This window comes from Falco rusticolus, chromosome 7, assembly GCF_015220075.1.
Source record: "Falco rusticolus isolate bFalRus1 chromosome 7, bFalRus1.pri, whole genome shotgun sequence".
Classification (NCBI taxonomy): domain Eukaryota; kingdom Metazoa; phylum Chordata; class Aves; order Falconiformes; family Falconidae; genus Falco; species Falco rusticolus.
Genome location: NC_051193.1, coordinates 12,831,654 through 12,845,323, shown reverse-complemented (window position 1 = coordinate 12,845,323; position 13,670 = coordinate 12,831,654). Strand labels below are relative to the sequence as shown.

The window sequence follows — 13,670 nt, the reverse complement described above, 5'->3', positions numbered from 1 at the left end:
CCAAAGGCATTAGTAACTGCTATAATATAAAGCAAATATTGTTTGAGCTCCTTTAATCTGTTCGCGAGACCAATCCAGTGCTCATCAGCCTCAATATTAGCAAGGGGCAAAGCCAGTAATTATTATCATGTAATAGGTGTTGCTTGTGGACCATCTCCAAGGCAGTCCTACCAGATGTCCTTTTCCTCCAGTGGTAGCCCTGGGTGTCCAGCTCTTCTGCATATGAAATGTATGATGAAGAGTGAGTGACCAGACTTTGGCTGTTTGAAAAAATAATGTTGAAAATAGCACCTCAATTGGTCATTTTCAACACAGGAAGAGGCATTTCTTGGAGCAGCTGCCTGTTAGAGTCTTCCTACAGACCGCATTGTTGCTTCATAAGTACACCTGTCATAGCTGGCTTCAGCATCACTCACAGTCTGTGCTTGCCAGGCTTATTATTTGACCATAAATACATGGTTTTATTGTAAAAGGCAGCCTCAAAGGCAGAGTCTCTTGAATCCGGCAATTTGAGTAGAACTGAGGACCAGCTAAGCTACATGCTTTAAAGTTCCAGTAGATGTATCTATGTGATTTAGGAGGAAGCTTTTACTCAGTGATGTTTGGGGTGGGTGTTTCTTTCATACATCTTTCGCACATCCTCTTTCAAGGAGAACGCGTGCATACCCATTTGTTTCATAGCCGCTGAGTCCAAAGGTGACTCACAGGACTTGGGCAGCTCTGTGAATTGGTGTAAAGACTTAGAAGACATGAAAATCAGGTGGCCGTGCTTGGCTTTGAAAAGATTCCACTGACAAAAGTCTGAATGAAATAACTCTCTGGGGTTCAAAACAGCAGGCATTGTCAGATACAAGGGATTAAAAGGCTTTTTAATGTGGCTTAGTAGTGTACAGAAGATTGGCTTACTTGTATGAGCTCTTCTTTCATCACATTGATCTTTATTTTGCATTGTGCTTAGTACAACAGAAACTGGAGGCTGAAGTCTTCTTTCCTGAATCATCTGACAGGACTTGGCCCTTTTATTGCTTAGTAAAATCTTTTTTTGTGAAGGAAGAATTGATTTTTGCCAGTGTAGCCAGTGTTGAGTAATAGCCGAAGAATACCAAGTTGTAATAATTTTATGAACACTGTATGTGGCCAGGTCGGTGAGGGGAAGTTACTATACAATGGGTTACACTACTTTATATTACTTTCCTGTATAGATGTATCGATCTAACTTAATAGGGAGCTGGCTGATGAAGGAATAAAAGGCAATTCAGTGGTTCCCCTGTGTCAGCCGTATGTGACTAAACCCCTGAGGTGGTAATTACAGGAACGATAGCTCCAGTTCCGAGGGATACAGCTGGTTTGTCCAATGAGAACTGAAAGTCAGAGGAGGATCAAGTCGGCTGACACTGATGGACGAAATAATTTAACACGGGTAGGCTTTGCAGAAGAGGCTGGAAGAAGTTGGGCCTTCCCCTCTGCAGCGATGGAATGGTAAGTCATACAGAAGGAAGGGTGAGTGTGTTGACTGGTTTATTGTTTTTAAGATCTATTTTGTCTTAAATAGTTTCGTGCTAAGTAAGTGTTTTGTGGTCTGTACTTCCAGTCTTTACTTCATGAGAGACTAAAACTGCGAGGTCTGAGTCTGTCTCAGGTCTGCAGAGGTAATCATGGTTGATACACTGGGGATGCAACCTGAGAACTGGTCTGTGTGTAGCAAAAAAAGACCGCTAGAGATCTGGAGGAACAGTTAACTGGTCACTTGTGACAGCAGAATGCAAACACAGTTGCAAGTTTTGGTTTTTCTTCTTTGAAAATGATTTTGTGTATAAATAAGTAGCTTTTTAGAATAATAGGTGGGCTTTCACAGATGAGCTTAAGATGAGTGTTTTGATGTGGTGGGTTATTTTTTTTAGTATGGCATAGTCAAAACCATAATATCAAAGGTAAGAAAAAAAGTTATTACATAGATACCAGTAATATAAATATCTCAGTTATGTCTAAAATACTGGTCAGCTCCTGTTGCTCAACTGAAAGATAATAACAGCAAAAGTGCGGGGTTTTTTGTTGTCCTTTTATTCACTATTTATTGTGCTGTTGTTTTCATCACTTACCGTATATAATCAATTGTTTGTTCCCTGCTGTTACCATGGTTATTTAATACATTGACATGGAAAGAAGACACATTTTTATGAAAAAAATGCAGCCACAAAACTCCTCTTGCATGGAATGGAAGGCTGTGTCATATTTTATGTTGATACGGCCAGTAGTGGCTTTCTGGTTCTTGTTCTTATCTACCATCTACATATCCAGATATCCATCCTACACCTCGTGTTTTACAAGGCTAGTGCCTAGGAGAGCATTGGGTGCAGCGTAGCTCCTCGCGCCCGTTCTCCCTCCCTGAAGCAGGCAAGAAGGGCCAGGTGCAGGTTTTTACGTCAGTTGGCTTGAAACTCAGAAGCACTTAATGAAGGAGTGGTAAATGCTAGTGATTAGAATAGTCCAGCATGAACAGGAATCCACGACCCTCCCTTCAGACTCTTAGGTCTGCAGGTTTTTTTGGAGATCAAAGGAGAACACAGTATTTTGAACAAAATGTGCAAGGGCCCACCCTTCCTGAATTGCACTTTTGGTAGTACGTTCTGTCCTGCAGCTGTAATATTCTACAGAAGGGTTTGGGTTTCCCCCCTCTCCCTCCTTTTTAAAATATATATAATGAGAGAAATTTACTAGATGCTTTCACAGGAATCTGTGATCCTACACTTTTCTCATTGTGCCTGTGTGTTCTATAAGGAGAGCGGCTGATCATTACTGGTTTAAGTCTAGCACCTTTAATTCATCAGAAGTTCATGTAATGTATTACTTACATTAGATGTGGGTGCCAAAACTGACCTGTAAACCTAAACTTAAATTGGGACTACAAAATTAATTTCACTTAGATTGTGGAAATTGGACTATAAATGGAATTCCTGTGGGAACTGCGTAAACCTTCTTTGACATTGATTTAATGTAATTCTTTTCTTAATAGGGTAACTTTCAATTGTGTAACCAGTACATAGTTTTAACCAGCACAGATCTGTAGCAAATATTGCAGTAAGATGAGTACTAACAGGAACATTCTGTGGTGTTTCTGAATTTAAGGATTAAAATGTGTAGCTTTATTGCAGCTGACTAGACAGTCAGGCGTCATACCCTCTCCCCAAATATGATCAGAGAGGTAATGACACAAAGCTAACGTGTCATTTATCAAACATCTCCATTCAGTCAATCAGTTTTAATCTATAAAATGTGCATGCACAGGATAGCATAAAGTTGGGGTAAAGATTTATTCTGTGGTCAAACCTGAATTCAAGGATCTGAATTTCAGAGTTAGTACCTGAATTGGAATTTCCTGTCCAAATCACAGTAATTAACCCCTAATTTGGGAGAATTTTGAATTATAGACTTAATTTTTCAAACTGGACCCAGGAATTCAAAGTGTGACTAGCTCTGGAACAAAAATCTGCATTCTCTTAATAGATGGCAAGTGAGTGTCCTTGCTTTATGCATGAAATTCATTTGAGGACTGAAATCATTCTGAATCACTCAAATGTTCATGCTCTAGATGACAACATATTTTGCTTACTATGCTGCTAGTAACAGTATTTAGAAATAATTCTAAAATATTTAGAAATATTCTAGAAAAAAGAAAATATTTTCTTCTTGAAATTTAGAAATATTCTGGTTGTTTTTAAAGAGAACATGTTCAGGTCTGCTTTTTCAAGTTTTTCTCTGAATGTGGTGGCATTTGGAGGTCTGAAGAACACATGCACTGTCTTTGCATGAGAGCTCATGCATTAGATTGTCTCTGCAGGGGAACATTTAGGGTACTTAAGATAATTTGACCTATGAAAACATTTATTTTCAATGTTTTACTGGAAGTAACTCAGAATATCCTGACATTCTGTAAAATGTACAATAGTGCTTTTAAACAGGGTAAGAATGCTCTGAATGCTAGGTCATCTCAAAACTTGCTTCAGGTTTTCTGCGATCTGTTACTCAGCAAGTCTTCCGTATTGTTTAACACAGTATTGTCCTGGTCCTTTGCTAAGCCAGTAGGTGCAAAAGCAGTTCTAACATCTATCAGGCTGCACAAAGAGCACAGCTGTACCCCAAACCTCCATCATTTTAGACATTCAAAGTAATCACTAAAAGGCTGCCTTTTGCAACACCTCATTCATCTGAGCCACTATTAGACATCCTCTTTTATTAGCAGAGTTAAATTAATTCTTCCAGACACAGCATGTGTCGATAGCAGGTAGCCCTTGCATGTTCATACTCCCTTCTCATGCTTAGGGCTGATCTTCTGATCTTGTTAGTTTAATCTCTTACTCATCTATACGTCCTTCCAAGAAGGCGCTGCCCTTTCCCTGATGAAGTCAAATTCCTTGTTCTTTCCAAGGTTTTATTCCAAGGAATGTCAATGCACAAGCTTTAAGACCCTACAGTACTGTATTTGCAAAGAAAAGCAAAATGTGACTAATGAGAATCCACTTTAAAATAGAAAACTGCACACAAAAATGCACCGCAAGCGAAGACTTGAGGGAGCTTTTGGCAGTTAAAAATATGTGCACATTGTTCTCCTAACTCATAAGAAATAATGGTATGGGAAATATATTTTGCACAAATGTAGTTCAAAAAATACAGGTTATATTAAAAAAAAAAAAAAAGAGCATCCCAAACTTAATTAACAGAAATTTAGAACATCCTGAATCCTCTCACTTTACAGCTTGACCCAACCCTACTCAATAATGAAAACGATTTACATCAACAGGGGGAGGTAGATTTGCCTTTCTGTTAAGGTGTAACACTGTAATTTAAAGTACTACTAGTAAAATTTGTGTGTTGCTGAAGTAAAAATGACAGCCACAGCTTGAGACATTCCTGGCCTGACTAGATGGGACTTTAAGCTACTAGATAAAGCCTTAAACACCTTACTTGTGCAATCTACAATGAAAGTAACCATCTATTACTGGATATGTTCTGTATTGTAATCATAATAGTGTTAGCTGCTGGGACTATAAAAACTGTTAAGGAATATGAAAATGCTTAAGCTATAAAAAACATATTTGTGTGATTTTATAGGTGTTCTGAACAAAACACAGTGTGCCTCAGTAAAAATAAAATGCAGTTTAATTTGCCGCTGTCAGTGATCCATGTTTCTAGCTGCATTGCTTTTGTCTCTTGCATGGGAAAGAACAGCAGAGTACAGAGGCTGAATAGGTGTTTGTCCTGCAGCTGACTCCACAAAGCATACTTTGGGCAAGTTCTTCCTGGGCACAGAATTCTGCCTGAACAGAGATAGTTGCGAGGTCAGAGCCAAGCATGAATAAAACATCTCCCTTTCAAATTAAAGCTCTTATATGCATGACAAGGAAACGTGTAGTGTTGTTTGGTGCAGTGCTGGATATACTGAACAACTTGTTCACTTCTAAAGAGAACTGGATTACTTTTGAGATCCACATCTGAATGCAGTGCCAGATATTAAGGAAAGTCAAAGTTGGCTTGGTTTGTTTAATAGGAAAAAACAGAATTGAAGAAAATATTTCCCAGTAGAAATTCAATGAAAACATTTTATGCTGTAAGCCCAGCATTCCAAAATGGACTCTTTAGTCTTTATTTCCCAGTGAATGTACGCACGATCCAGTAATAACAAAAGTTACCAGAAACATATTTTAGTAAAGCCTCATTAATCAGGGCAAGCTGATATAGTATACCTGATGTTCATTATATTTAATAAGAAATCACTGAGCAAATGTGCTCATTAGTGACTTACTGGTCAGCTTTGTGAAAGGTACTTGATTAAAACCCCATTTCAGTTACTGTACATTTAACAAGCTCCACGAATAGCTATGGCCTAACTGCTTCCTGTTTCTCAGGCGTGCTGGCAGCATGTCTGAAATGTTATAAAACGATAACCCTCTGTATGGAGATTGCAGACCAGGCTGGTTGTTTATCAGGGTGCTGAAGTCTTGGATCCCACATCCTCCTCTGCTGTTTCTCATGCTACATGCGCACTTGGCAAGCTGCTGCTCCATGTGGCACGTCTCCCTGGCGTTCACAGGCTGCATAGCCCTTCAGCATCTTGCCACTTCCAAGGGTTATCCAGGCTGCGGAGAGCCTCCCGAACTCACCGCCCTGCCCGCTGCCTGCTTTTGGGTTTTTACATGCTGTGCCCATAGGGCAGTGGGCTCCTGGCTCACTGTAGGACAACATACAGGAACAGAACTGGGGTTGGAGTGGTCACTCTGTGGAATGAGTTTCTCTGCTCTGAACCTGCTGCCCCTTCAGTGCTTCCTCTTGGATGGAGAGGGGCCCTGCTCCATCGCCAGCCCAGCCACAGTTACTAGCTGCCACTAGCAGTTACCATCACGCCTCCTTCAATTCCCAAGTGCAAACTTCTTGGAGTACAAGTCTAAAAGGCCAAAGGGAAGACGGTGCTATTTATAATTAAAACAGCTTCCATGAGGCGAAAAATGAAGACTGCAATAAGGCTATGAAGGCATCGATCTGTATAATTCGTTTTGGATAATGTAAAAGTACAAAGAAAAAGCCATGTCTCTTGATGTTTTGTGTGGTGGTCAGATGTTCTGGAGTTTTTAGTAACAAACAGTTTTATTTTCAAAAGTCTTCTAAAAACAGTATTGCTGAGGTACTAGTTAAAAGTCAGAAGACTCGGTGCCAACGGGCCCAGTGCCTCTCACACGTTACCAAATGCACACGGTTACCATTCTGCTTTAATAAAAAAAATCAGGGAAAAGAAATCCCACGGTTTACAGTCCAGGAGCTGGTCCGTCATACTTTTTATTTAAAAAAAAAAAAAAAAAAAGCCCGACAATGTCCACCTTTCATCCAACAGCCTGGGCCAGGGCCTGCAGGGGCGGTGCCCAGCGCGGCCCCCGACCGCAGCGGGCCGGGCCGGGCCGCGGCCTCCTGAAGCGGCGCATTGTGCCGGGCCAGCGCGTCACACGCCGGGCTGCGACATCGCAGCGGCTGCCCGCCGTGCTGCCCCTGCCCCCGCCCCGGCTGCGACATCGCAGCGGCTGCCCGCCGTGCTGCCCCCGCCCCGGCTCGCTCCCGGCGCTCGGCCACGCTGCGGGCGCGGCCGCCTCCCCTCAAGCCGCAGCAGCCGGGTAATGGCCGCGCCGCTGCCCTCTCGGCCCTTCTCTCCCCCCAGCTCCTCCTCCCGCCCGGCCCCCGCCGCTGCCCCCGCCCCTTAAGGCAGCCGGGGCCGCCTTCCCGCGGCGGCGAGGGCCGGGAGAAGATGGCGGCGGCCGCGGGCTGGGCCCTGCTGGGCCTGGCGCTGTGGCTGTGCGCGGCAGCCGCGGCCGGCGAGCCGGAGGGGAAGCGGCGGGCGGGGCCGGCCAAGAAGAAGGACATTCGGGACTACAACGACGCGGACATGGCCCGGCTGCTGGAGCAGTGGGAGGTGCGGGGAGGGGCCGGGGGCCGTGGCGGGGCTGCGCCTCCCGGAGCCCGCGTAGGGGCCCGGCGGCTGCGGCCGGTGGGGCAGCGAGCTGCGCTGCCGGCCCGTGGAGGCCGCTCTGCGTGGCGTCTCCGCCGGGGGAAGGCGGGAGGAGCGGCGGCCCGGTCGCCCTTCCGCGGGCCTAGCGGGGCCGCTGGCCCAGAGCGGGCGGGAGGGAGCCCCGCACCGTGCGGCTGCGGGATTCCTGCCGCCCGGGCTCCGCGCTCCTGTGCGGGGAGGCCGCAGAGCGGGGCCGAGCGGGCGCGGGGGGGGCAGCCCTCAGGCCGCGCCGAGCCCCGGGCGCCCCGTGCCGGCGGCCCGCTCCGGCTCCGTGGCCGTTTGGGGGTGCCGAGGGGTGCACGTCCCGTGACCGAGTGTGGGTGGCAGGGGAGCCACTCGCTCCATGTTTGCGGAGTAGGCCCCGAGGGCTCTTGGTTTGCGTTTCTTCTTCGCCACTCCTCGTGGTAACAACTGATTCTGACTTCATCCCTCTCTCATCCCCCTTCACACCCACTGCCGTAATTTCCACAGCTCCCCATCGCTCTTCTCCACCTGGGTGGCATGCCACTGTTCAGCTCTTTGAGTTACCTTGGCTTTCATCCTCTTCTCATAAATGCCAGAGTGCTCAGCAGTTCCTCAGAATGTCTTGCCCCAAAACTGGAGGAATGACAGAGTGAAAACTTTTGTCTCTTGTAATGCCACTTACAGCCGTAAATCGAGGTGGAGAGGTAGGTTTTGTATGTTTCATGTAGGTAAAGTAACTGTGCAAAGTAAGGATGTCAGCCTTGGACCTGGTTGGCAGGTTAGGGACTTGTTCACCCCATGGACTGTTGCTGTGTACCTTCCTTTAGGAAGGGAGATTCTTAGAAAAGTGAGTTAAAATTTCAAACAAAATTATGTAAAAAGCTCCAAGTTCACCCTTCTGTTAGTGGTATCAGCTGAGGACCAGGTAGTCCCAGCTGCTTAAAAAATCAGGGCTTAAATGATAATATTGGCCAACTTCAACCAAATTTGGCGTTGTAGGAAAAATCTTAAAAGATGAGCATCTCTGAGTTTGCAAATCAGGTGCCTGGATAAAAAGGAGACTCCAGTTAATGCTGTCGTGACTCTCTGGCTGTGTATTCTGTTCCAGCCATGTGGCAGGCAGAGTCAGGAGGCTGGTCAGGGTTCTTCCTCTTTAGCTGAAGCAGGTCTCTGATCCAGTTTGCCATGTGCTGCGCAAATGCCTGTAGCCATGTTGTGTGCAGATGTGGCTGAGCGGCTGGGATTGCGTTGCCGCTGAGGAAATGCACATATAGCCAGAGCCCGAGGAGAATAAAGTTACTGAAGCAGGGGCTCAACAATTAACAGTTGTTTGCTTTTTGGGATGGTCAGCTGTATGCCACTCTGCGTGATGGTAGTCAGGACGCATATAAAGAACATGAAAGGCTTGAGGGGGTGGTAGTTAGAGGATAGAGAAGAAAGGGCATGAGTGGATTTGATGGGGTGGGATGGCAAACAAAGGGGCCATTATGAATTTGGGGAAGAGCAGGAATTACGCTTGGGAGTAAGGGGCACAGGGCACAGATCTGTACAGAATCAAGTGTTGCTACTTTCAGCTGAGTGAGATGACTCCTAATAGCATTGGAGGATGGTGGCTGTAACACCCTGTCATGGTTTAACCCCAGCCAGCAGCTAAGTATCATGCGTATACTTGCTTGCTCACTCCCCTGCCCCCAGTGGGATGGGGAGGAGAATCAGAAACAGGTAAACCCCATGGGTTGATACAAGAACAGTTTAATAATTGAAATAAAGTAAGAATAATAATAATTGTAATGAAGAGGAGAGGGAGAGAGGAATAAAACCCAAGGGGGGGAAAAAAACCCAAGTGACACAATACAGTTGCTCACCACCCACTGCCAGTCCCTGAGCAGTGATTGACAGCTCCCCCCAGTTTGCACACTGAGCACGATGCTCTATGGCACGGAATATCCCTTTGGCTAGTTGGGGTCAGCTGTCCTGGCTCTGCTCCCTCCCAGCTCCTTGTGCACCTCCTCACTGGCACAGCATGGGAAACTGGAAAGTTCTTGACTTGAGCAGGCACTGCTTAGCAACTACTGAAACATCGGTGTGGTATCAGCATAATTCTCCTACTAAATCCAAAACACAGTGCCATATCAGCTACTAAGAAGATGATTCTGTCCTGGCTGAAACCAAGGGACATCCTTGGGTTCAGCCAGAAGCCTCGAGGGGCTGAGCGGCCACTTCTCTGTTCACGCTCTTGTGCTGCCCCTTGCACTGTGCTGGTGCAACCATGTGCATGCCTGCCCAGTGAAATGGGAGACTGATCTAGTGGGAAGTGAGCATGGGGAACGGGAAAAAGAGATGGAGGTTGCTTCAGCAGCTCAGCTGCACAGCTGGAGCTTGAAGGAAGCCACCTAGGGATTTCCTGCATGGAAAGGGACTTGCCAGCAATCTTGAGTCCGGAGGAGCTGGAAACAGAACTGAGAATCTGGTCTGGAGGTCTTTCTGTTGCTGAAATGTCATATTCTTTAAATAGTTCATTATTGTTATAAGCTCAGGGTTTCTTAGGCTTGACTCTGAGTTGATTGTTGAATAGACTAAGGAATTAAGTGTCCTATATTGCTAATATTTAAAAAAAAAAAAATCTAGGGCATTGATGAGAAATGCATGAGAATGGGAGCAGGGGGGAGGAGGAAGAGAAGTAATATATAGTTATTACTGTGTCTGTGTAATGCTTTCCCTCAAGTCTCATGTTACTGTTTATTTTGATTAATCTGCTAGACATTTCAAAGCAAAAGCTTACACTTTTCTTCCAGCCTTTTACTTTGTAGGTAGCTTTATAAATAGAAAACTGCATGATAGTTTGTACAGGATCGAGAAAAGAAGTGTCGGTAAGGGAGCTTTTGACTGCTGCTTGTAGTATTTCTATTTAAACTGTAATAACAGCTTTATGAGCATTTAGTTGGATAGTTAAGGGGAAAATAGGTAATATAGGTTACTAGATTGTGTTGTCACTAAAGTCAAGTCAATTTCTGTGTTACTAAAGGAGTATTTGGAAACATTCGTTTCTGCCTTTTCCTTTCAAAACTGAAATTGAGCTGGTTTTGTCTGAAATTAGGATTGATTTGCTTTTACTTCTGAAAAATGTTTTTCATTCAGTTATGTAAAATTTTGTATTTTCATTGCATTTTATTGATATGAGCATTTTCCAGCTTCCTCTGAGATAAGTCTTGTTCCCACTTAGTGAGGACAGTGGGACTTTCCATGTGCTCTCTCTGCTCTCAATTCACTTAATGTGGAATTTTCAAAGGCATGTGAGCTACTTGAAAGCATGCTTCAGACTTGCAAAATGGAAAGCGATACATAACTAATAAGGAAAGAAAGGGTAAAATCTAAGGCTTCTACAACTTTTATTCTGTGGTAACTAACTTTTAAACTTTTTGTCAGAAAGACAACAAATGGTACGTAATTGAGATAGGAAAAGAACATAGATCACTTATATGAAACTTTAACTATTACAGAGTATGGGATGCTCCCTGTAGTGGGATGTTGTAAGAGGATGATGTTGAGTTTGTTGAGTTGTATGGGCAGAGATGAGAAGGTAATGTGAACTTAGATCTAAGAATCAAGATCAGCTTCTGACCTTTGAGGCTTTTGAAGGAAGTAACTTTATATACTGCTGTGGTTCATCTTCCTGGTGGAGTAATGCATGTTTTCACTAAATGCCTGAAGTCAAAAAACCACCTAAAATATCTGCCTTAATTCCTGCTGATTTATAAGTCCTTGTGTGGATGCCTGTGTAAGACTTCCTGGGTTTTATGTTCTTTTTTACTTTTTCATTCTGTCATAAAAATACTGTTTAAGAAATCAAGTTCTGGCTCAATGTAAGTTGTCACTATGTTCACTCCTCTCTGTTGCAAGCTGTTTTAAGGGGCAGCAGTTTGAATTCTGCCTTTCCGAATATTTAAATGTCGTGTCAACCTCAGCAGAGTCAAGAAGAGTTTTTTTCTTTTTTCCAAGAGTGACTTACTCTTGGTGATTATGTTGTCAGACTATGAGCTGCATCTGTGCATCAGAAATGTCATGAAACCTTTGATAAAAGTTTTCCTGTGGCATTAACATTGAAGCTGTGAATTCTTGTGGTTTTAGTTGTTTAAACAAGGAAAATTAATTTCTCAAGTGATCACGTGATTCCCAGAAGTGAGTTTTGACCTCTGAAAGCAATATGTAGATGAATGCTTTTTAGTTTGTGTGTATGAGGCTTTTTTAGTGCAACTTTGTCAGTTCATCTTGTATATTTAATAAATTCCTGTGAAACAGTAAATGGAAAAAAAAAAAAGTGTTTAGATAGAGCTGTATTGAATTAGTCTTGAGGCTGAAATATTTCTCAGCACATGGTAAAATGAGATTCTGCCTGTCAGTATGAAAATGTGCATTGTTTTGAGGTGAGGGTTGTGCATAGAAAGAACATTCTTGGTGAAGTGTCCTGAAACAAAACTCACTCTTTCTTCTGGTTTGAGAATCTCCATCATTTAACTAAAAAATACTTTATCAAAGCAATCCCAAACAATGGGAAATTCCCAAAAAAGTACATCTTTGTGGAACAGTTGAACTTAAAGCATCCTTTTCTGTTTCAAAACAGAAAGATGATGACATTGAAGAGGGAGATCTTCCTGAACACAAGAGGCCTCCAGCACCAATAGATTTCTCAAAAATTGATCCGGGCAAGCCTGAAAGTATCCTGAAGCTGACGAAAAAGGGGAAGACTTTGATGATGTTTGTCACTGTGTCGGGAAATCCCACAGAAAAGGAGACAGAAGAAATTACTAGCTTGTGGCAGGGCAGTCTCTTCAATGCAAACTATGATGTGCAAAGGTAAAGTGTTGTGTGAAAGGATAAAGTTCTTGCTTTTACAGAACTCTTGTTTCTTTCTTCCTGAAAATCTTTTAAACTGTCCTGTGCCCTTCCCCACCTCTGTTGCCCATCACTATTTCTTCAAATCTGTATCAGTTTATTTGCCAGTTTGATTTAAGTCAAGCTACAAAAATTCTGGTGTGGTGCACAAATCTTTTTAACACTTACACGTGATGCCTGTATAGCCTAGTGCCTAGTTTCTTTTTCTCTCATCACATGTCAGCTATTTATCGGTTTTAGCTGCAGTTGTTTGCCTTTATGTGCTTGATGGAAAGCATCACACTTAGAAGACTTGTCACCACAAAAGGCTTTTTGTTCCTCTGGCTAAAAGATTTGGTTTTTGTCTGTGAGGAAGGATCATTTTGAAACGTGAATGTTGCACTCTTGTATTGAGGCTGTGAAGGGTTGCAGTTAAGTATATAAAGCAAATTTAATGCCCTTTAGTGGGTTTTACATGGTGTCAAATTAGTTCTTAAGTTTTCTTTGTATTCTTACTCCTTCTTTGTCATTTGCAAACTTGGTATGTTTTATTCTTATCTGTGCTAGAAGATTGTTCTCTTGTCCCCATCCCCAGGCAAGAAGGCTAGCTTCTTGCCTTTAAATGTATGCATCTGTCGTGGAGATGCTCTGAATTAAGCAAAACTTAAGCAAAGCTTGAAATGCGCAGAGCTAACTGAAAAAATGTATCTTTCCTCTAGGTTTATTGTTGGCTCAAATCGTGCCATCTTTATGCTACGCGATGGCGGTTACGCCTGGGAGATCAAAGACTTTCTGATAAATCAAGAAAGGTGTGCAGATGTTACTCTGGAAGGTCAGGTTTATCCTGGAAAAGGAGCAGAAGAAAATGAGAAAGGGAAAAACAAAACAAAACCTGAAAAAGCAAAGAAGAAAAAAGATGCAGACAAGAAATCTAATGGCATCAAAGAGGACAACCGAGCAACCAAACAGAGAGAGGATCTATGATGGACGCGTTAACCAGACTGGATACTGCTCTGCTGCTGCTTGAAGGGAAACTAAATTTCTGTACAATTCCTGGGTTTATTGGAGTGGAAGGAAGGATGCAGAGATTACTGAGGTTGAAAGACTTTTATGTTGAAATTCACCAGTTTACTTATTAATGTTGGCCATTTGTTTAGTTACAGGAAGGGTAATGTTTAATGCCAGCAATTGACTACTTTAGTTTGTAACTTTTTATGCTTTTGTTGTTGTTTAAAATTAACATACAAATCTGTGTGTCTAACATCACAAACAATTTTAAGTGGAA

General features: G+C 43.2%; 1 protein-coding gene across 1 annotated transcript; it reads left to right on the top strand.

The window, feature by feature from the left end:
• The first annotated feature begins 7,256 nt into the window (after window positions 1-7,256).
• On the top strand, window positions 7,257-13,524 carry MESD (mesoderm development LRP chaperone). The gene is made up of 3 exons (XM_037393643.1): window positions 7,257-7,453; window positions 12,135-12,367; window positions 13,105-13,524. The coding sequence occupies exons 1-3, from the start codon at window positions 7,289-7,291 to the stop codon at window positions 13,367-13,369; spliced, it is 663 nt and encodes a 220-aa protein (XP_037249540.1). The 5' UTR covers window positions 7,257-7,288; the 3' UTR covers window positions 13,370-13,524.
• The last annotated feature ends 146 nt before the right edge of the window (window positions 13,525-13,670 follow it).